This window comes from Somniosus microcephalus, chromosome 15 (assembly GCF_052327205.1).
Source record: "Somniosus microcephalus isolate GS21.2 chromosome 15, FLI_Smic_1.0, whole genome shotgun sequence".
Classification (NCBI taxonomy): domain Eukaryota; kingdom Metazoa; phylum Chordata; class Chondrichthyes; order Squaliformes; family Somniosidae; genus Somniosus; species Somniosus microcephalus.
Genome location: NC_141001.1, coordinates 123,023,546 through 123,047,810, shown reverse-complemented (window position 1 = coordinate 123,047,810; position 24,265 = coordinate 123,023,546). Strand labels below are relative to the sequence as shown.

Sequence of the window (24,265 nt, the reverse complement as noted above, 5' to 3'; positions counted from 1 at the left end):
CTATGTAACAGCTTGCCATAAACAGAGGGACAACCATTAAATCTAAAAAAAAGAGTATATACAAATTATATGAATGTATATTTATACACTCAGGGATATATCTGTTTATACACTGTATGGATAGATCTGCATTTATGTGTTCAACCATGAATGTTTTTCGATGCTTTGGCAACATAAGATGTACCTTGTCATGCCAATAAAGCGATTTGAATTGAATTGAATTGAATTGTTGGTAATATTATTGGTAGGTTGTTTCATGGGGCCCTTGGTTGCCGCGATTCCTTTCCGTTCTCCTCCTGTTGTCCCGAGGTTGATGTCTTTCGAATGAGCTGTGCCTCTTTCTGTGTCTGTCCGAACTGTACTGCTGACTTCAATTCACTGACTGCTGTTTCAATTCTCTGCCTGAACGACTGTCTCTGTACTGATCGAGCTGATCGAACCCATCGAACGAACTGCCTTCTTGTGGAGACAGGTCTTTAGTTTATACTAAAACGAAACCTGCTAATCTTGATAGATTTTGGGCGGGCTCGTTATTTTTAATAAGTTTTAAAACTTTAACGAGCTTCGGGGATGGCCCATCTACTCTTATCGAGCTTCGGGGATGGTCCATCTAACTTTAATTGGCCTTTAACTGGTTTCGGGATTGCCCTGAAACTAATTTTAAAAATGTAAAACGTTTGTAAATCTCTTTGATTGGTTTTGGACTGCTGTTTGATTGTTGTATCCTGTTGAGCCATGTTCTTTCCTTTATGTTGCTGTGGGCATGTACTGTTTTATTCATGTACTTTGCCTCTGTGATTTTCGGCAGGAACAGGTTTTATTGTCTTTATGTAAAGGCTGGGGTGGCCCAGAACATTCCCAGGCTGTCCAATATCCAAACTCGGGGGCCCACCCCACCTCCCCTGTGTCACAGCCTTTCGCAAGTCTGAACATGCCTTTTAAACCAGCCAAATCTTCCTGGGGTTTTGATTTTTAAAACCCCTTTGGCCCAATATTCCTTCAAACAGTCCACTATCTCTCCTTTCTTCCTTTTGGGGAAAATGTGTAATTTTACGATCCTTACAGGGCTTTGGGGAGAGAGCAGGGCAGTGGGATTAGTTTGGGATTGATACAGGGCTATGGGGAGAGAGCGGGGCAGTGGGATTAGTTTGGGACTGATACAGGGCTATGGGGAGAGAGCGGGGCAGTGGGATTAGTTTGGGATTGATACAGGGCTACGGGGAGAGAGCGGGGCAGTGGGCTTAATTTGGGATTAATACAGGGCTACGGGGAGAGAGCGGGGCAGTGGGATTAATTTGGGATTAATACAGGGATATGGGGAGAGAGCGGGGCAGTGGGAGTAGTTTGGGATTGATACAGGGATATGGGGAGAGAGCGGGGCAGTGGGATTAGTTTGGGATTAATACAGGACTATGGGGAGAGAGGGGGGCACTGGGGTTAGTTTGGGCTTGATACAGGGCTATGGGGAGAGAGCGGGGCAGTGGGAGTAGTTTGGGATTGATACAGGGATACGGGGAGAGAGCGGGGCAGTGGGATTAGTTTGGGATTGATACAGGGCTATGGGGAGAGAGCGGGGCAGTGGGATTAGTTTGGGATTGATACAGGGCTATGGGGAGAGAGCGGGGCAGTGGGATTAGTTTGGGATTGATACAGGGCTATGGGGAGAGAGCGAGGCAGGGGGGGATTAGTTTGGGATTGCTCAAGCAAAGAGCACAGAGATGATGGGCGGAACAGTCTCCTGTGCTATCAATCTTTAGGGTTCTAAATTGAAACAAAAATCCTTATTAATCAGACGGGTTACACAGAATCCTTTTAGGAAAAATTTATTTTAACAAAATCAAGTATGTGGAATTATACAGTACAATGCATTAGCTTGAAGGTGCAAACCTTTACAGGAATAGGAATATAATATACAAACATTCAGACACATAGGAGGAATATTGTTGTATTAATTTCAAAAGCTCCTGTTACAAATCCTCAGTGCATTGCGGGAAGAACCCAGCACAATCTATAAAACTGCTCAAAAATATTGCACTTTAAAACAGGGATACTAAATTTACTAATCAGCTTATCAACAAAACAGGGGCCTTTCCATCACAGTCACTGCGCACTCAATTATTAAACTCTTCTCTTGCCTGCCTTGGTGTCAGCCAGTGGCCCAGTTGGTAGAACCCTTTCCTCAGAGGCCGGGAGCTTGTGGGTTCAAGTCCCACTCCAAACACAAAGAATTCCCATTAGCTCTAAATTCCTCTCAGTTGTTCGATCGTGCGGGTAAGTTTTGGGAGTAACTTTGCAAAAGCTGAAGCCTCCGATGTAATGAGCGTTCGGCGGTGGGAAGGAGATTTTACTGAGTTCTACAATCTGAGGGAACAGAGTGAACATCAGTCTATAACCCACAGTCATTAACCTTAGGTTTCAATCTGGCTGCAATCAGCGTCAGCCAATGGCACGCTCTGTCCCAACACGTCTTAGTGTTAAATACATTCTGGGAGAAAAAAACAAGGAATGCAGATTAAACACTCGGCTGAAGGTTGAGGATGAACAGAGAGACTCCGGGGTTCAAACACATAATTCCCTGAAAGTGTGAGTCCAGGTAGACAAAGTTATTTCAAGTCCCACTCCAGAGACTTGAGCACAAAAATCTGGGCTGACACTTCAGTGCAGTACTGAGGGAGTGCTGCACTGTCGGAGGGGCAGTACTGAGGGAGTACTGCACTGTCGGAGGGGCAGTACTAAGGGAGCGCTGCACTGTCGGAGGGACCGTACTGAGGGAGCGCTGCACTGTCGGAGGGACCGTACTAAGGGAGCGCCGCACTGTCGGAGGGGCAGTACTGAGGGAGCGCTGCACTGTCGGAGGGGCAGTACTGAGGGAGCGCCGCACTGTCGGAGGGGCAGTACTAAGGGAGCGCTGCACTGTTGGAGGGACCGTACTGAGGGAGCGCTGCACTGTCGGAGGGACCGTACTAAGGGAGCGCCGCACTGTCGGAGGGGCAGTACTGAGGGAGCGCTGCACTGTCGGAGGGACCGTACTAAGGGAGCGCCGCACCGTCGGAGGGGCAGTACTGAGGGAGCGCTGCATTGTCGGAGAGGCAGTACTGAGGGAGCGCCACACTGTCGGAGGTGCCGTTTTTCGGGTGAGTGGGTAAACTGAGGCACTGTCTGCTTTCTCAGGTGGACGTAAAGAGCCGACGGCGCTATTTCGAAGAAGGCCACTCTAGTGAGGCATTGCCTTCCGCTCACACCTAGTAATGCGAGGCGGCAAAGTTTGGGGTCAGAATCTCTGCGGGGGTTTCTCCCGATCACTCTCCTCATGCGCCAATTTTCCACTGAAATTATGGCCGGAGATGGGGAGAACGCTCCTGGTTCCATCTGTTCTCCAATTGGGAATCCTCAGGTGAAGGGTCAAGCCTCACAGTGCAGGACACCATTCAGGTTGATCAAGGTGGGTAGCTGAAGTCAATGGAGAGGTGGCACTAACATTTGAAGATCGCAGGGGGAAGAGTGAGTGAGGAGTTGAACCGGTTTAGCAGTCCTGGGACAGAGTGAGCTAGAGTCGGGGAGCGTCTGATTCTCTGGGAATTTCAGTTGTGTTCTTGTTTTTCCTTTTCCTTTTCTTGTGTCATGCACCTGTTTGAGAGGCACTGCAGCTGGAGGTGCCACACTGCCGATCTACTAACACATGGAACTCTTCAAACATCGTTAAAGGTGAAGGTCATACGAGCGAGGGAGATGAGGAAGGCCATTGGGTCCATCTAGAGAGAGCCGACAGATTCCCCTCACCCATCATGGCACCCAACTCTCCCTGAAGTGACCCCGGGGCTGTCACCTCCACCATCCTATCCGAGAGTATGTTCCATGTGTGTCGATCATTCTCTGTGCAAAGCGATCGGTGCGGACTTTGCCTTTTACTAGTTTGACCTTGTGCTCCCCTATCCCATTCTCACGGTTTAATTTGCAGTCATTTTCTGGCTGGACCTTTTCTAAACACTTTACTACCTTAGAAAACGCTTCAAAATCACCTCTCAGTTCTCTCCTTTCACGGCTGTACAGCCCAAGGCGCTCCAGGGTTCCTCATTACTCAGTCCCTCTGATGCTATCAGTCCCGTGGCTCCGCTCTGCTCTGCCATCAGTGCATGATGTCTCCCCTGTGTCTCAGTGACCGGAACTGGACACAGTGCTCAAGGTGGGTCTGACCAGAACTGGACACTGTGCTCAAGGTGGGTCTGACCAGAACTGGACACAGTGCTCAAGGTGGGTCTGACCAGAACTGGACACAGTGCTCAAGGTGGGTCTGACCAGAACTGGACACAGTGCTCAAGGTGGGATTGACCAGAACTGGACACAGTGCTCAAGGTGGGATTGACCAGAACTGGACACAGTGCTCAAGGTGGGTCTGACCAGAACTGGACACAGTGCTCAAGGTGGGTCTGACCAGAACTGGACACAGTGCTCAAGGTGGGTCTGACCAGAACTGGACACAGTGCTCAAGGTGGGTCTGACCAGAACTGGACACAGTGCTCAAGGTGGGATTGACCAGAACTGGACACAGTGCTCAAGGTGGGTCTGACCAGAACTGGACACAGTGCTCAAGGTGGGATTGACCAGAACTGGACACAGTGCTCAAGGTGGGACTGACCAGAACTGGACACAGTGCTCAAGGTGGGTCTGACCAGAACTGGACACAGTGCTCAAGGTGGGATTGACCAGAACTGGACACAGTGCTCAAGGTGGGTCTGACCAGAACTGGACACAGTGCTCAAGGTGGGTCTGACCAGAACTGGACACAGTGCTCAAGGTGGGTCTGACCAGAACTGGACACAGTGCTCAAGGTGGGATTGACCAGAACTGGACACAGTGCTCAAGGTGGGTCTGACCAGAACTGGACACAGTGCTCAAGGTGGGTCTGACCAGAACTGGACACGGTGCTCAAGGTGGGATTGACCAGAACTGGACACAGTACTCAAGGTGGGTCTGACCAGAACTGGACACGGTGCTCAAGGTGGGTCTGACCAGAACTGGACACAGTGCTCAAGGTGGGACTGACCAGAACTGGACACAGTGCTCAAGGTGGGTCTGACCAGAACTGGACAGAGTGCTCAAGGTGGGTCTGACCAGAACTGGACACGGTGCTCAAGGTGGGTCTGACCAGAACTGGACACAGTGCTCAAGGTGGGACTGACCAGAACTGGACACAGTGCTCAAGGTGGGACTGACCAGAACTGGACACAGTGCTCAAGGTGGGTCTGACCAGAACTGGACACAGAGCTCAAGGTGGGTCTGACCAGAACTGGACACAGTGCTCAAGGTGGGACTGACCAAAACTGGACACAGTGCTCAAGGTGGGTCTGACCAGAACTGGACACAGTGCTCAAGGTGGGTCTGACCAGAACTGGACACAGTGCTCAAGGTGGGTCTGACCAGAACTGGACACAGAGCTCAAGGTGGGTCTGACCAGAACTGGACACAGTGCTCAAGGTGGGACTGACCAGAACTGGACACAGTGCTCAAGGTGGGTCTGACCAGAACTGGACACAGTGCTCAAGGTGGGTCTGACCAGAACTGGACACAGTGCTCAAGGTGGGACTGACCAGAACTGGACACAGTGCTCAAGGTGGGACTGACCAGAACTGGACACAGTGCTCAAGGTGGGACTGACCAGAACTGGACACAGTGCTCAAGGTGGGTCTGACCAGAACTGGACACAGAGCTCAAGGTGGGTCTGACCAGAACTGGACACAGTGCTCAAGGTGGGACTGACCAGAACTGGACACAGTGCTCAAGGTGGGTCTGACCAGAACTGGACACAGTGCTCAAAGTGGGTCTGACCAGAACTGGACACAGTGCTCAAGGTGGGTCTGACCAGAACTGGACACAGTGCTCAAGGTGGGTCTGACCAGAACTGGACACAGTGCTCAAGGTGGGTCTGACTGGAACTGGACACAGTGCTCAAGGTGGGACTGATCAGAACTGGACACAGTGCTCAAGGTGGGTCTGACCAGACTGGACACAGTGCTCAAGGTGGGTCTGACCAGAACTGGACACAGTGCTCAAGGCGGGTCTGACCAGAGCTGGACACAGTGCTCAAGACGGGTCTGACCAGACTGGACACAGTGCTCAAGGTGGGTCTGACCAGAACTGGACACAGTGCTCAAGGTGGGTCTGACCAGAACTGGACACAGTGCTCAAGGTGGGTCTGACCAGAACTGGACACAGTGCTCAAGGTGGGTCTGACCAGAACTGGACACAGTGCTCAAGGCGGGTCTGACCAGAGCTGGACACAGTGCTCAAGGTGGGTCTGACCAGAGCCCTGTGCAGTTTGATCACCACCAGCTCTGTGGCTCTCCTGATTTATGTAGTTCAGCCTCAAAGATTAAAGATGGATTTTGTTTTTTTAACTGAAGATCAGGTGAGGAATGTCCAATGAAAACAACGCATAGCTACAAAAAACCCCGTTTCTGCTCCCCTGATCTCTCCTCCGCTCACAGACCGACAATAAAGAAAGGTTTGCAGCGAGAATGTTCCAAAGTATGAATATTTACTTAGACTTCTGTACAGGTATCTGGATTAACATTCAAACACACAGAGAAACAATAAAATCAGGAATCGCCTGTTCGGGTGAATCCATTAAACAGCAGGACTGTCTCGGAGTGCTACATCAGTTAATGCTATCCTGTTCCCAGCTGGCAGTCGCTCACTGTGTGGATCAGCGGTTAATGCAACGATGGTTATGAACAGTCCCTCTGTACACGCCTGTCTTCACACACCTTTGGAAGCCGAGCGATAGCTGTCCCCCTGGTGGTTTGACTTGTGGAATGATTCGCGCTCTCGTCCCCCCCTCAGGAGAGCCCGCACTTTCAGCTACACCTGCGCGTGGTTCTTGTGCCGTGGCCCTGAGAACGGCCAGAGGTATTTCTGCACAGACGAGGAGCTGCTCTTCCCACCAGGTGCGTTCGAAAGATCATCACGCGGGTAATGGAGAGAGGTGAAGATGCTGATGAGAATAGCAAACAGCAGGACCACAGCCCCCACAACCCAGATCGCACTGCGGCGCTTCAAGCACTTCGGGCACAGTCTGTCGATTAGCTCGGAAACTTCTTCAAACTTACTGTGAGAAGGGGAACAAGAGAAAGAGAGAGACAGAGAGAGAGAGACAGAGAGAGAGAGAGAGAGAGACAGAGAGACAGAGAGAGAGAGAGACAGAGACAGAGAGAGAGAGAGACAGAGAGAGAGAGAGAGAGAGAGACGCAGAGAGAGAGAGACAGAGAGAGAGAGACAGAGAGAGAGACAGAGAGAGAGAGACAGAGAGACAGAGAGAGAGAGGGAGTGAGAGAGAGAGACAGATAGAGAGAGAGACAGTGAGAGAGACAGAGAGAGACAAAGAGAGAGAGACAGAGAGAGAAATACAGAGAGAGAGAGAGAAAGAGACAGAGAGAGACAGAGAGAGAGAGACAGAGAGAGGCAGAGAGAGACAGAGAGAGAGAGACAGAGAGAGAGAGAGAGAGAGACAGAGAGAGAGAGAGAGAGAGAGAGTGGGAGTGAGAGAGAGAGACAGAGAGAGAGAGGAAGTGAGATACAGAGAGAGAGAGGGAGTGAGATAGAGAGACAGAGAGAGACAGGGAGTGAGATAGAGAGACAGAGAGAGAGTCAGAGAGAGAGACCGAGAGAGAGAGACAGAGAGAGACAGACAGACAGAGAGACAGAGTGAGAGAGAGTGAGAGACAGAGACAGAGTGAGTGAGAGTGATAGAGTGAGAGAAAGAGATAGACAGAGAGAGACAGAGAGAGTGAGAAAGAGAAGGAGAGTGGGAGTGAGAGAGAGAAAGAGACAAGGAGAGAAAGGGAGTGAGAGAGAGAGAAAGTGACAGAGTGAGACAGAGAGACAGAAAGAGACAGAGACAGAGAGAGAGAGAGGGGCAGAGAGAGAGAGACAGAAAGAGACGGAGAGAGAGAGACAGTGAGAGAGAGAGTGAGAGAGAGAAAGAGATAGACAGCGAAAGAGATAGACAGTGAGAGAGAACGAGATAGACAGAGAGAGTGTGAGAGAGAGAGACAGAGAGACAGACAAAGACAGAGAGAGTAAGAGAGTAAGAGAGAGACAGAGACAGAGTGAGACAGAGACAGAGAAAGACAGAGTGAGAGAGAGGGACAGAGAGAGAGAGAGAGAGAGAGACAGAGAGAGAGAGAGAGAGAGAGAGAGACAGAGAGAGACAGAGAGAGAGAGAGAGAGAGAGAGAGAGACAGAGAGAGAGACACTGTTTGTTATTAATTGCTTCAAAATCAGTGACCGGCTTTTCTTAACTTAATTTCTGAGTGAACTGAGGTGAGTTTCTCTCTTGGGTATACCGAGCCGTGTCCCTGCGTCCACAGACCGGGCACAGAGCAGGGAGCATGGAGCCGAGAGCTCAGGGCTCCGTGCCCGTGTGGTGGGAGAGTGGCGTGGAGGGACTCTGTGCGACAGCTTCCCCCGCCCCCACCACCTGCCCCGGGGTTAACGGCCGCAGCCTCTGATTGGCAGCCCCCCCCACCGGCACCCGCAGAGCCAGTCTGGGACTGAGAGGAACGGGCGGGCGGATGGCGGGACTGAAACGGTCGGGCGGGTGGCGGGGGGCCATCCCCCTCTCGCTGGCACCATCAGTGACAGCAACAGCGCAAACTCAGCAACTTTATGTTCAACGGTGGGGGGGAGTTAATGAGATGCTGGTTTTTGTTTACAGGAAGTGATGAAGCTGGTGCGGTTCTGTTATCATCAGAGTGGGGATTAATCAGCGTTTTGATGTTTGCTTGAAAACTTTGTTATCTCTTCACCCAGAGAGTTCCTTCCGTACTGCTGCCTCCAGTCAAAACTCATCTACCGTTCTGCTGTGGACTGCGGACTAACGCTACTGACTGTCAGCAAATACTGATTGCCAGACAACATCCAGAAGCCAATAGTTATACAGGCTAAGGATGTATAAAATGTGACCGAAATGCAACTGGGCTGAGAGGAAATAGTCTCATAAGAACATAAGAAAGAAATAGGAGCAGGAGTCGGCCATTTGGCCCTTCGAGCCTGCTCCGCCATTCAATGAGATCATGGCTGATCTTCTGCCTCAACTCCATTCACCGGCCCTATCGCCATATCCCTTGATGCCCTTACTAGTCAGAAATCTATCAACTTCTGTTTTGAATATACCCAATGACTGAGCCTCCACTTCCCTCTGGGATAGAGAATTCCAAAGACATTTTTTCTCATCTCAGTCCTGAATGACCTTCCCTTTATCCTGAGGCTGTGGCCCCTGGTTCTAGATTCCCCAGCCAAGGGAAACATTCTCCCAGCATCCATCCTATCAAGCCCTGTAATAATTTTGTATGCTTCAATGAGATCCACTCTCATTCTTCTGAATTCAAGAGAATACAGGCCTAGTTTACTCAATCTCTTCTCATACGACAGTCCCGCCATCCCAGGAATCAATCTCGTGAACCTTCGTTGCACTCCCTCTATGGCAAGTATATCCTTCCTTAGGTAAAGAGACCAAAATTGTACACAGTACTCCAGGTGTGGTCTCACCAAAGCCCTATATAATTGGAGTAAGACTTCTTTACTCCTGTACTCAATTCCTCTTGTAATGAAGGCCAGCATACCATTTGCCTTCCTAATGGCTTGCTGCACCTGCACATTCACTTTCAGTGACTCATGTACAAGGACACCCAGGTCCCTTTGAGCATCTGCATTCCCCAATCTTTCACCATTTAGGAAATACTCTGCCTTTCTGTTTTTTCTACCAAAGTGGATAACTTCACATTTATCCACATTATAATCCATCTGCCATGTTCTCGCCCACTCACTGAGCCTGTCGAGATCCCCTTGAAGCCTCTTCACATCCTCTTCGCAACTGACACTGCCACCTAGCTTTGTATCATCAGCAAATTTGGAAATGTTACATTTAGTCCCCGGGCTTCTGCCTTCCTTAGAATCGTTGTTTTTATTCCTCATCCCCGGTTTAGGAACAGGAGGAGGCCATTCGGCCCCTTGAGCCTGTTCCGCCATTCAATTAGATGACGGCTGATCTGTATCTCAACTTCACTTACCCACCGTAGCTCCATAACCCTTAATACCCTTACCCAACAAAAATCTCTCAATCTCAGTTTTGAAATTTCCAATTGACCCCCAGCCTCAACAGCTTTTTGGGGAGAGAGTTCCAGATTTCCACTGCCCTTTGTGTGAAGAAGTGCTTCCTGACATCACCCCTGAACGGCCTGGCTCTAATTTTAAGGTTCTGCCCCCTTGTTCTGGACTCCTCTCACCAGAGGAAATAGTTTCTCTCTATCGACCCTATTGAATCCTTTTAACATTTTAATCACCTCAATTAGATCAACGCTTAATCTTCTAAACTCAAGGGAATACAAGCCCAGTCTGTGCAACCTGTCCTCATAATTGAACCCTTTTAGCCCCGGTATCATCCTGGTGACTCTGCGCTGCTCCCCCTCCGAGGCCAGTCTATCCATCCTGGGGTGCGGGGCCCAGAACTGAACGCAGTTTCCCAGTAAAGATGGCGGTGGGCTATATTCTAAAGTTTATGTTCACAACAGAGTAGTTTGCTGGGCCACATGAGGTGGCATTAAGAGTCGACCACAAAGCGTGGGACTGGAGACCCGTGTAGGCCAGACTGGGTAAGGACAGCAGGTTCCAATCTCTGAAGGGAGTCAGTGAACAGCAGTTGGCAGCATTAATGATATATATTAATGACCTGGACTAGGCTATACAGGGCATCATTTCAAAGTTTGCAGATGACACAAAACTGGGAAATGTGGTAAACAGTGAGGAGGATAGTAACAGACTTCAGGAGGACACAGACAGACTGGTGAAATGGGCAGACACATGGCAGATGAAATTTAACACAGAGAAGTGTGAAGTGATGCATTTCGGTAGGAAGAATGAGGAGAGGCAAAATAAACTAAATGGTACAATTTTAAAGGGGTAGCAGGAACAGAGAGACCTGGGGGTGTATCTACACAAATCATTGAAGGTGGCAGCACAGGTTGAGAAGGCCGTGAAAAAGCACACGGGATCCTTGGCTTTAATAATAGAGGAATAGAGTACAAAACAAGGAAGTTATGCTAAACCTTTATAAATCCCTGGTTAAGGATGCTGAACACTGAATCTTTAAAATCAGAACAAGCATGATTTGTAATGGGACACATTAAACACAGCACAGGGTACAGAACCATACAATACTTCAGTGGGAGGACAGCCCTGCAGCTAATGCAGCAACGCTCTCTCTCTAAGTGCGAGCGACCAGTTCAGGAACCCACCTGTTCTTCCTTTCTTCTTTGAAGCTGGGCTCTGACCGTTCCTCTTCGCTCCGCCCCTCCGCCTTTGCAGGGTCCTCCTGTAACTCCTTCTGCTCCTGGCTGAGTTGAGCTTTCAAACCTTCTTGGTAACTTGGGAGGCAAAAAGAGTTTGTAAAGCTTTGACCAACTTTTAAATGGATTGCTTTGCCACATTTCATTGGCCATAAAATGCAGAGTCCGTTCTTCCTGTAATTGGTTTGGTTGCTGTGTGTGGAGTCTGTGTGCGGTGCCCACTCAAGTCTAGACTCTTGCTGCATCCTTACTACAGCCCTTGCCCCTGTGTTATTTACCCCACCAACCTCCCATTGATCAACGCTACTGACCTCGCAAAGGAACACACAACAACAGCTTGCATTTATATAGCACCTTTAACGTAGTGAAACGTCCCAAGGTGCTTCACAGGAGCGATTATCAAACAGAATTTGACACTGAGCCACATAAGGAGATATTAGGACAGGTGACCAAAAGCTTGGTCAAAGAGATAGGTTTTAAGAAGCGTCTTAAAGGAGGAAAGAGAGGTAGCGAGGCGGATAGGTTTAGGGAGGGAATTTCAGAGCTCAGGGCCCAGGCAGCTGAAGGCACGACCGCCAATGGTGGAGCGATGGAAATCGGGGATACGCAAGAGGCCAGAATTGGAGGAGCGCAGAGAGCGCGGGAGGTTGTAGGGCTGGAGGAGGTTACAGAGATAGGGAGGAGGTGAGTGCCATGGCGGGATTTGAACACAAGGATGAGAATTTTAAAATCGAGGCGTTGCCGAACTGGGAGCCTTTCTGGAACGGAAAGAAGGGACAGTGGACCATTAATGGATGTCTGAATGGGATGGGAATGCTTTACACAGGGAGCTCTCGAAGCACTTCCACAGATCCAGGAAAGGCTTTCCTAGAGTTCAATTATGGAGATTTACAGGAAAACACAGCAGATGAGACAGGAAATATGCAGGGAAGGAGGGGATGGTTGACAGGAGAACAAGACAAGCAGCTGGGCCGAAGAACAAGAAATGTCTCTTAAAGTTTCACCAACAGGCAGCGAGTAACAGGATTCCCAGATCCTGAGGTTGTTGTGATATCTGGGAGCCCAGTAATGTCTTTGCTGATTCTGAGCAGTGAGGAGCCTCAGCCTTGGGCCGCTCACACAGTGTGGATTGTGTCCCATCGCCTATATATATCCCACCATTCTGTACACACACTCTCTCCAGGCACAGGGGCAATCTCACCCTTTATTGTAAGCTTCCTCTTCGATCTTGGCTTTTGTCTCTGAGCTAGTTATCTCGACCTTGACCGGCTGGACATCTCCTGGACGCGGACGTTCGTTCTCCTGATCTCCGTTCTGTTTCCCGCTTTGTACATAGGAAGTAAAGAATTTAGCTTCACTGAATCATAAAGGGAGGAAAGGAAACAGCAAAATCTGCTGAGTGCTGTTCTTCCCGAATGGGTGGCACTGTTTGTTATTGCTAGGTAGGTTAGAGGTTAAGATGCTCAGCTCCCAATTTACAAACAAACAACTTTGATTGACAGGGTACAGAGATGTCAAACTACCTCAGTTAAACAATTTGAAAGAAAGAAAGAACTTGCATTTCTCCAGCGCCTTTCTCGACCTCAGGACGTCGTAAAGCGCTTTACAGCCAATGAAGTACTTTTGAAGTGTGGTCCCTGGCGTAATGTAGGAAACACGGCAGCCAATGTGCGCACAGCAAGCTCCCACAAACAGCGATGTGATAATGACCAGATCATCAGTTTTTAGTGATGGAGGTTGAGGGATAAATGTTGGCCCCAGGACACCGGGGAGAACTCCCCGCTGCTCTTCTAGAAATAGTGGCCGTGGGATCTTTTACGTCGACCTGAGAGGGCAGACAAGGCTTCAGTTTAACGTCTCATCCGAAAGGCGGCTCCTCAGACAGTGCAGCACTCCCTCAGTACCGCACTGGGAGTGCCAGCCTGGATTATGTGCTCGAGTCTCTGGAGTGGGACTCAGAGGCGAGAGTGCTACCCACTGAGCCACAGCTGACACCTTCCGGGGTGGATGGGAGAGAGCGGGGGTAAGGATGTTGCTAATTCCAGTCACTCCTTTAATTACTGCAAGTCTACAGGAATAAAAGCATCAAACCCGTTAACTGTCAGAGGGTAACAAACAACAGCTTGGAGTCATTTTGCATCATTATATTTCTGATCAACTATGAAACAACTGAATGACTTTTTTAATGTTCTGGGTCTCCAAGCTTTTTGACTCTGAACCCCGGTCATTAATTTCCAGATTTTGTAAGTTGCTGATTTCTGATCTCGATGTTCTGATGAAGGATTTATCCACCAATGAGGTGATAGCGCTAAGAACAGCCCAATCCCAAACCTCCAGGCCCACAAAACTCAAACAAGATTACATAAGAACATAAGAATTAGGAGCAGGAGTCGGCCACACGGCCGCTCGAGCCTGCTCTGTCCCTCGAGCCTGCTCCGCCCCTCGAGCCTGCTCCGCCCCTCGGGCCTGCTCCGCCATACGGCCCCTCGAGCCTGCTCCGCCCCTCGGCCCCTCGAGCCTGCTCCGCCCCTCGGGCCTGCTCCGCCCCTCGGCCCCTCGAGCCTGCTCCGCCCCTCGGGCCTGCTCCGCCATACGGCCCCTCGAGCCTGCTCCGCCCCTCGGCCCCTCGAGCCTGCTCCACCACACGGCCCCTCGATCCTGCTCCGCCATACAGCCCCTCGAGCCTGCTCCGCCCCTCGGCCCCTCGAGCCTGCTCCGCCACACGGCCCCTCGAACCTGCTCCGCCACACGGCCCCTCGAGCCTGCTCCGCATACAGCCCCTCGAGCCTGCTCCGCCACAAGGCCCCTCGAGTCTGCTCCGCCACACGGCCCCTCGAGACTGCTCCGCCACACGGCCCCTTGAGCCTGCTCCACCATTCAATAAGATCATGGCTGATCTTCGACCTCAAGTCCACTTTCCCGCCCGATCTCCATATCCCTCGATTCCCCTAGAGTCCAAAAGTCTATCGATCTCAGCCTTGAATATACTCAACGACTGAGCCTCCACAGCCCTCTGGGGCAGAGAGTTCCAAAGATTCACCACACTCTGAGTGAAGAAATTCTTCCCCGTCTCAGTCCTAAATGGCCGACCCCTTATCCTGAGACTGTGACCCCTAGTTCTAGACACTCCAGCCAGGGGAAACAGCCTCTCAGCATCTACCCTGTCAATCCCCTTCAGAATCGTGTATGTTTCAATGAGATCACCTCTCATTCTTCTAAACTCCAGAGAGTATCGGCCCATTCTACACAATCTCTCATCATAGGACAACCCTCTCATCCCAGGAATCAATCTAGTGAATCGCTTCTAAGGCAAGTATATCCTTCCTCAGGTAGAGACCAAAACTGTGCCCAGTACTCCAGGTGTGGTCTCACCAAGGCCCTGTACAATTGCAGCAAGACTTCCTCACTCTTATACTCCAACCCCCTTGCAATAAAGGTCAACATACCATTTGCCTTCCTAATTGCTTGCTGTACCTGCATGCTAACTTTCTGTGTTTCGTGTACAAGGACACTCAAATCCCTCTGAACACGAACCGGCAAATAAGGAATAAATCCACAATCCCACACTTCTAGAGGGGATCTGTATTCCCAGTCAGTGTGGATCAGAGGCAAGGATAGGAATATAGGAACAGGAGGAGGCCATTCAGCCTGTTCCACCATTCAATCAAATCATGGCTGATCTGTATCTCAACTCCATCCACCCGCCTTGGTTCGACATCCCTCAATGTCCTTAACCAACTAAACTCTATCAATCTCAGTCTTGCAATTTCCAATTGACCCCTGGCCTCAACAGCTTTTTGGGGGGGAGAGTTCCAGATTTCCACCACCCTTTGTGTGAAGAAGTGCTTCCTGACATCACCCCTGAACGGCCTGGCTCTAATTTTAAGGTTCTGCCCCCTTGTTCTGGACTCCCCCCACCAGAGGAAATAGTTTCTCTCTATCTACTCTATCAACTCCTTTGATCATCTTAAACACATTGATTAGATCACCACTTAATCTTCTAAACTCGAGGGAATACAGGCCCAGTCTGTGCAAGCTGTCCTCGTAATTTAACCCTTTAAATCCCGGTATCATTCTGGTGAATCTGCACTGCCCCCCCCTCCAAGGCCAGTCTATCCTTCCTGAGGTGCGGGGCCCGGAACTGAACCCAGTGACTCCCGATGGGGTCTGACCAGAGCTTTGTACAGCTGGAACATAACCTACACCCCTGTGTATTCCAGCCCCCCTTGAGATAAAGGCCGACATTCCATTAACCTTTTAAATTATTTTTTGTACCTGTCCACTAGCTGTTAGTGAGGGATTATGGAGTGTCCTCCTCAAATTCAGCTGCCCTCAAAAGTTTGTCACTATCCTCCGCCTGCTTCACGACGACATGCAAGCCGTGATCCTGACCAACGGTTCCACCACAGACCCAATTCACGTACGAACCGGGGTCATCGCACCAACGCTCTTCTCGATCTTCCTTGCTGCAATGCTCCATCTCACCCTCAGTAAGCTCCCCACTGGAGTGGAGCTAATTTACAGAACAAACGGGAAACTGTTCAACCTCCGTCGCCTCCAGTCCCGATCCAAGGTTGTCCCATCCTCTGTCATCAAATTACAGTATGCAGACGATGCTTGCGTCTGCGCTCACTCGCAGGTCGAACTCCAAACCATCGTCAACACCTTCACCGAAGCGTACGAGAGCATGGGCTTTACACTAAACATCCGTAAGACAAAGGTCCTCTACCAACCTGCCCCCACCACACAGTACTGCCCCCCGATTATCAAAATCCACGACAAGGCCTTGGACAACGTGGACCACTTTCCATACCTCGGGAGCCTACTGTCAACAAGGGCAGACGTCGACGACGAAGTCCAACACCGCCTTCAGTGTGCCAGTGCAGCCTTCAGTCACCTGAGGAAAAGAGTGTTTGAAGACCAGGACCTCAAACCCGGCACTAAGCTCATGGTCTACAGAGCAGCAGTGATACCCGCCCTGCTGTATGCCTCAGAGACATGGACCATGTACAGCAGGCACCTCAAAGCACTGGAGAGGTACCACCAACGCTGCCTCTGCAAGATCCTGCAAATCCATTGGCAGGATAGGCGCACCAACGTCAGTGTTCTTGCTCAGGCCAACATCCCCAGCATCGAAGCTTTGACCACGCTCAATCAGCTCCGATGGACGGGTCACATTGTCCACATGCCCGATACGAGACTCCCAAAACAAGCGCTCTACTCGGAGCTCCGGCACGGCAAGAGAGCCCCAGGTGGGCAGAGGAAACACTTCAAGGACACACTCAACGCCTCCTTGAAAAAGTGTAACATCCCCATCGATACCTGGGAATCCCTGGCCCAAGACCGCACAAAGCGGAGGAGGAGCATCCGGGAAGGCGCCGAACACCTCGAGTCTCATCGCCGGGAGCAAGCGGAAGCCAAGCGCAGGCAGTGCAAGGAGTGCACGTCAACCCAAGCACCCCACCCACCCGCCCCTTCAACCACCGTCTGCCCCACCTGTGACAGAGACTGTAGGCCCTGCATTGGACTCATCAGTCACCTGAGAACTCATTTTTAATGTGGAAGCAAGTCATCCTCGGTTCTGAGGGACTGCTTAAGAAGAAGAAGAAGGATACAGCATCTTAGCCCTGTTTCTCCAACCCTCGCTCCCAGTAAATGCGGATCCCTGCTGGGAGTACGGGGAGCTGGGGTCCCCAATCCTCCCGGAATGCCCTGGAATCTCTGGGAATTAAAGATTAATCTCCAGGACTCCAGTATAGGTTGTTTTGCTCATTATCATTAACACTTTCATTTATTAAGCGTACCGTGGCTGCAGTGTGTACCATCTACAAGATTACTGCAGCAACTCACCAAGGCTTCTTCGGCAGCACCTCCCAAACCCGCGACCTCTTCCACCTAGAAGGACAAGGGCAGTAGGCGCATGGGAACACCACCACCTCCAAGTTCCCCTCCAAGTCACACACCATCCTGACTTGTAAATATCTCCGATCCTTCATCGTCGCTGGGTCAAAATCCTGGAGCTCCCTCCCTAACAGCACTGTGGGAGCACCTTCACCACACGGACTGCAGCGGTTCAAGAAGGCGGCTCACCACCACCTTCTCAAGGGGCAATTAGGGATGGGCAATAAATGCTGGGCCTTGCCAGCGACGCCCAGATCCCATGAACGAATAAAAAGAAAAAGTTATAAAAATATTGGAGATGGGAGGAAAAGGCTGTTTGAACAGGCGGGGCGGTCGGAGGCATGAGGCTATGTGAGAAAACCTGCAGGAATACACCCAGCATTGGCAACCGTGGTGGGAACAGAGTCCTCCCCTAGAGACAAAGCTAAGTGGCAAATCTCGAGGGGTGGAATGCCAGGGTCTGGGGGGTGGGGTGGGCTCCAGCACCTGGGCTGTAATTCTGACCCTTGATAGGGACACGGCGGTGTAGTGGTTCTGTTACTGGGCCAAGAACCCAGAGGCTTGGACTAGTAATCCGGAGATGGGCTATCTAACAGAAAACAAAGAGTTGGGATAAATGGTTCGTTCTCGGGCTGGCAATCAGTGACTAGTGGTGTTCCGCAGGGGTCAGTGCTGGGACCCCAACTCTTTACAATCTATATTAACAATTTGGAGGAAGGGACCGAGTGCAGTGTATCCAAGTTTGCCGACGATACAAAGATGGGAGGGAAAGCAGTGAGTGAGGAGGACATAAAAAACCTGCAAAAGGACATAGACAGGCTAAGTGAGTGGGCAGAGATTTGGCAGATGGAATATAATATTGGAAAGTGTGAGGTTATGCACTTTGGCAGAAAAAATCAAAGAGCAAGTTATTATCTAAATGGAGAGAAACTGCAAAGTGCTACAGTACAAAGGGATCTGGGGGTCCTGGTGCATGAAACACAAAAAGTTAGTATGCAGGTGCAGCAGGTGATCAGGAAGGCCAATGGAATCTTGGCTTTTATTGCGAGGGGGATGGAGTATAAAAACAGGGAAGTCTTGCTACAGTTATACAGGGTACTGGTGAGGCCACACCTGGAATACTGTGTGCAGTTTTGGTTTCCATATTTAAGAAAAGATATACTTGCTCTCGAGGCAGTTCAGAGAAGGTTCACTCGGTTGATTCCAGGGATGAGGGGGTTGACTTATGAGGAAAGGTTGAGTAGGTTGGGCCTCTACTCATTGGAATTCAGAAGAATGAGAGGCGATCTTATCGAAACATATAAGATTGTGAGGGGGCTTGATCGGGTGGATGCGGGGAGGATGTTTCCACTGATGGGTGAGACTAGAACTAAGGGGCATAATCTTAGAATAAAGGGCCGCCCTTTCAAAACTGAGATGAGGAGAAACTTCTTCACTCAGAGGGTAGTAAATCTATGGAATTTGCTACCCCAGAGAGCTGTGGAAGCTGCAACATTAAATAAATTTAAAACGGAGATAGACAGTTTCCTAGCTGATAAGGGAATTAGGGGTTACGGGGAGAGGGCAGGGAAGTGGACGTGAGTCTAGATTCGGATCAGCCATGATCCTATTGAATGGCGGAGCAGGCCCGAGGGGCCGTATGGCCTACTCCTGCTCCTATTTCTTATGTTAGGTAACGTGGGCTTAAATCCCACCGGGACAGTTTGAGAATTTCAATTCAGTTTTCAAAAATATCCGGAAATAATAATCGGGATTACTAACAGTGACCATGAAGCTGTCGGATTGTTGTAAAAACCCAACTGGTTCAGTAATGTCATTTAGGGAAGGAAACCTGCCGTCCTTACCCGGTCTGGGCCTATATGTGACTCATAGAATCAAAGAAATTTATGGCACAGAAGGAGGCAATTCATGTCCGCGCCGGCCGACAAAGAGCTCTCCAGCCTAATCCCACTGTCCAGCTCTTGGTCCGTAGCCCTGTAGGTTACGTTACGGCACTTCAAGCGCACATCCAAGAACTTTTAAAATATGATGGTTTAAATATGAGGGTTTCTGCCTCTACCACCCTTTCAGGCAGTGAGTTCCAGACCCCCACCACCCTCTGGGTGAGGTTATTTCCCCTCAAATCCCCTCTAATTCCCTCCAGTCCCACACCAACACGGTTGACTCTTAACTGCCCTCTGAAGTGACCCAGTAAATCACTCAGTTTGTATCAAATCCTCTACCAGCGGTTCAAGGTGGCGACTCACCACCACCTTCTCAAGGGCAATTAGGGGGTGGGCAATAAATGTTGGCCTTGCCAGCGACGCTCACATAGAGCCATAGGGCTAAAAATTGATGGGCCGCTAACGTCGCCAATTAGCGCCTCCGTGCTGGAACTTCAGTGGTTGCACCCCAAGAGGGAAGCGGGGCACTACTGGAAGCGCCCCGCATCCCTCTTGGGGCGCTGCGAGGGAATATCGCGGCATGTCGCGCCGCGGTATTGCAGGCCTTCCTCCCCTTCTTAAAGGGGAGGGACCTTGCGCAGCGCGACTCGGGGCCCAGCTGGGCCACCAGGGATCGGAGTGCCGGCAAAAGAGCCCGGCACTCAAGAGAAATGCCGGGCTCTTGGAGCGCAGCCAGCACTCCGCGGGGTGGGGGGGGCGGGTCAGGAGGCCGGGGACGGGAGCGCAGGCAGGTGCTGGCAGGCGGCCAGCAACAAAAATGGCCGCTCGGCACCTCGCCTTTAAATTGCGCCTCCCCGGCCACAGGTACGCCCCCCTGACCACGTCGGACATAGCGTCCGGCGGTAAGTCACGGGGCGCTCCCGAAGATCGTGGCCGGGGCGTGAGCGGGGCACTGCGCACGGTGATGACGTCATCGCTGGCGGCGCAGCACTGCGGGGCGCTACCAGTTACCTCCCGCTGAATTTCGTGGAAGGCGTGGGCAGCGCCGCGCCCGGGCGCTAGTTGCTTTGCGTCCCGTTGGGCGCTAACGGGAGGCACAAAGCAACCCATTTTTTCCCCCATAGAGTCATAACGGCACAGAAGGAGGCCATTCGGCTCATCGAGTCCGTGCCGGCTCTCTGTGGAGCAATCCAGTCAGTTCCATTCCCCCGCTCTATCCCCGTAGCCCTGCGAGTTTATTTCCCTCAACTGCCTATCCAGTCTCCCCTGGAAAACATTGAGTGTGTCCGCTTCCACCACTTCCCTCGGCAGCGAGTTCCAGGTCCTCACCACTCGCTGCATAAAAAAGTTTTTCCTCACATCCCCCTGTATCTCTTGCCCAAAACCTTAAATCTGTGTCCCCTAGTCCTTGTACCATCAACTAGTGGGAACAGCCTTTCCCCGTCTAGCCTATCCAAACCCGTCATAATCTTGTACACCTCGATCAAATCACCCCTCAACCTCCTTTGCTCTAATGAAAACAAATCCAGCTTCTCCAACCTGTCCTTGTAACTAAGATCCCCCATCCCCGGAACCATTCTGGTAAATCTCCTCTGCACCCTCTCAAGGGCCTTCACATCCTTCCTAAAGTGTGGCGACCAGAACTGAGAATGAATAAGTAAAAAAATACCCCAGGATGAAACTGAATTCAGCGGTGAATCAAAGCAACGACGCACTCGAGCCGCACTCACTTTTCCACAAGAGGGGCCAGTGTCGGGCTGGAGTGCATACCGATCCTGCTGGGATTGATGCTGCTGGGATTGATCCTGCTGGGATTGATGCTGCTGGGATTGATGGTGATGCTGGGACTGGTGATGCTGGGACTGGTGATGCTGGGACTGGTGGTGCTGGGACTGCTGGTGGTGGGGACGGTGTCGGAACCGCTGGCGCTGGTGTTGTTATTCGGCTCCGGCTACAAAGGAAACACAACGAAGGGAAAGATGGTTTGTTAAGCACGTGGAGACTTTGTACACCCGCTGCCCGTCTCCATAGCGAACATTATACCTCCCAACGCCAATCCCTGTAAGAGACAGGCACGTATAGAATCATGTAACATTGACCTCGAGAGTTGTTAGGTTAAAAGATGCTTCATTAAGACACCCAGCTGTAACAGAAAGCCGTTTAACACATCGGGGGGAGGTGGGGGGGTGGTGCCGGGGGGAGTGTGAGTCCTTGGCTGAATGGGTTCCAGTGCAGAGCAATAAAGATTGAAAGAGATAATACATCAAAGGCGTCCACAGCAGAGGGTGACAGCTAATCTTAAACTAAACGGATAGCGGCTGTATCACACACAGCACACACACACACACACACACAGAACATGGTGACACGTTGTACCAAAAACAGGAAATGCTGGAAGCGCTCAGCAGGCCAGGCAGCATCTGTGGAGAGCAAAACAGAGTTAACGGTTTAGGTCGATGACCTTTCGTCAGAACTCAGGTCACCGACCTGAAACGTTAGCTCTGTTTCTCTCTCTCCCCGCAGACGCTGCCTGACCTGCTCAGCGCTTCCAGCGTTTCCTGTTTTTATTTCAGATTTCCAGCATCCGCAGTATTTTCCTTTTGTGAGATGGGCTACCCACATTAGTCCGAGTAATGAAACCGACAAGAATACACCTGACTGAAGCCTGGCGCTAACTTTTCAAACTTTTAAAAATTAGCACCCCAGGTGGGGTGATAGTGAATTTCTCCCCTAAGGGGGAAAAATTTGGTATTGCCCCATTTGGGGCGCCGTTATCGGCCGTGCGCAAAGTTTAGCGCCTGGCACTAATTATCGCCTCCGACGGCAAACTTGGCTTTTATCGCCCCCCCTGGAGGTGATTGGAGCACTAAATCAGGCGCTTCACACCTGTCTTAAGGAGCAAAGGCCGAGGAGCGAGGCGCTACCTCAGAGCGCTGGCGAAGCAAGGAAGGGCCAATCAAAATGAACCTGCAAAGTGCTGCTCAGTACTCAAAACTCCTTCACACAGCGTTGAATCTCTCCAGAAGTCTCTCTCTCTCTCTCTCTCTCAGAATGCGTGGTGCAAAAATGTCACCGAGAAAAAAAGGCAGGAAGCGGTCGCCTTTAAATAGCGCTCCCCCAGCCCCTTTCTGACAGCATAACGCTCCCCTCAACCTGTCGTTGCTAGCGGCAGGTGGTAAGGCAGGGGGCGCCACTCAATATCTGGTCCAGGGCGCTAACGGGGCGTTGCGCACTCGACTGACGTCACGATCTGCCGGCGCAGGAGATCGTGGCGGTCGTGTTTAGCACCGCCGCAAAATGTCTAGTTAATTTCGCGAGCAGCACAAACATTGCCGCGCCCGGGTGCTAGTTGCTTTGCGCCCCAATTGGCGCCCTCTTAAGGCGCTAACAGGAGGCGCAAACAACTGAATTTTTCCCCCTAAGTGTCTAAATGGGGTCGAGGAGCAGAGGGATCTGGGTAACAGATACACAAATCACTAAAAGTAGCGAGGCAGGTTAATAAGGCCATAAAAAAAAAAAGCACTTGGGTTCATTTCTAGAGGGATAGAATTGAAAAGTAGAGCATTTATATTAAACTTTTATCGAACCTTGATCAGACCACACTTGGAGTACTGTGAACAGTTCTAGTCTCCGTATTATATATAAAGGATATAGAGGCACTGGTGAAGGTGCAAAAAAGATTTACAAGAATGATACCAGAACCGAGAGATTATAACTATCAGGAAAGGATGAACAGGCTGGGGCTCTTTTCTCTTGAAAAAAGAAGGGTGAGGTGGTGACCTGATAGAGGTCTTTAAAATGATGAAAGGGTTTGATAGGGTAGAGGTAGAGAAGATGTTTCCACTTGTGGGGGAGACCAGAAGTAGGGGCCATAAATATAAGAGAGTCACTAATAAATCCAATTGGGAATTCAAGAAAAACGTCTTTACCCAGAGAGTGGTGAGAATGTGGAACTCGCTACCACAGGGAGTGGTTGAGGCGATTAGTATAGATACATTTAAGGGGAAGCTAGATAAACACATGAGGGAGAAAGGAATAGAAGGATATGTTGATACGGTGAGATGAAGAGGGGTGGGAGGAAGCTCGTGTGGAGCAGAAACACTGGCACGGAGCAGTGGGGCCGAATGGCCTGTTTCTGTGCTGTAAAAGTCTACTTAATTCTATGCAACTCTTAAATTGCTCGTCATAAGGCACCCTAACATGAGTTCTCTTGCTCCCTATCGTTCGGACTTTTATCAGGCTTCAGATAATCAGCTTCCAAAGACGAGTTGCTGACCTACCATGGTAGCGATGGCAGGCGCTGTGGAGCTGCTCGGAAGCTGCCCGGGAAAGTTGATGAACTTTGGAACCACTGCCACACTGACCCTCCTGCGAGGCATGGTCTACGGGGAGCAAAGCACAACAGGCCGTTAAAATGGCGAAACCCGCAACACCAGCAAAATCTGTTTTGGGCAGTAACAGGCGATACAGTTTTTGAAAAGAACATCTAGCGGAGCTTGAAGCAGACGCCCGATGTGCTATCGCCCGTTTCGTGCTGACGCCCAACTTCAGCCACATTGTTTTTATCCCACGGTTAATATGAATCACTCTGCTCGTGGCTGTGAGCATGGATTACAGCCGAGGTCACAGGGTGTCTACCAGGGTACGAGACTGCGGACTAACAATTATTATTAGCGCAGCTCAGCTTAATGTACTTGTGCGACACACCCCTGCCTATTGTTAAGTCCCTTTCAGTTTAAACGGGTTAATGCTTCCCTAAAATAGCAGGCAGGGGAATCTCAGAGAAACGTGTCTCGTGTTCTCCCATTAATGCTGATAGGCGTCATTTCTGCACTAAAGTATCTCGGAACAAGGACCGGCAACATCGACCCACAAATCCCTCAAACCAACCGCAGCAATCACAACGGTATTTTTTATCAACAATATTTACATCCCCCCCTAGTGCCTGAAATCAAGTAACCACAATTCACAGCTGCGTGGAAAGAAGTTGTGTCAATGAATCATTCAGCGTTACCACTGAGTACAGATCCAGGGAAAGTGCGGCCGCTCTGGGACGACACTTCTTTTCATGCACTGTGATGCTCCAATGAGCCCTAAAAACACAGTAATAATGCACCTAAAATACAAGCGGCAATATTA

General features: G+C 50.5%; 1 protein-coding gene across 6 annotated transcripts in view; it reads right to left on the bottom strand.

The window, feature by feature from the left end:
- Window positions 1-6,514: 6,514 nt before the first annotated feature.
- The window catches only part of LOC147107204 (inositol 1,4,5-triphosphate receptor associated 1-like), a 251,510-nt gene continuing 233,759 nt past the window's right edge, over window positions 6,515-24,265 (bottom strand). For 5 of the 6 annotated variants that reach the window (XM_086008381.1, XM_086008387.1, XM_086008382.1 and 2 more), the window contains 5 exons: window positions 23,407-23,508; window positions 20,857-21,077; window positions 12,544-12,666; window positions 11,292-11,420; window positions 6,515-7,105 (listed from right to left, as the gene is read on the bottom strand). In XM_086008381.1, coding sequence (XP_085864507.1) covers window positions 6,859-7,105; window positions 11,292-11,420; window positions 12,544-12,666; window positions 20,857-21,077; window positions 23,407-23,508 — 822 coding nt within the window. In that variant the 3' untranslated portion in view covers window positions 6,515-6,858. The remainder of the gene's footprint in view (window positions 7,106-11,291; window positions 11,421-12,543; window positions 12,667-20,856; window positions 21,078-23,406; window positions 23,509-24,265) is intronic. The other variant, XM_086008386.1, reaches the window with a different exon arrangement.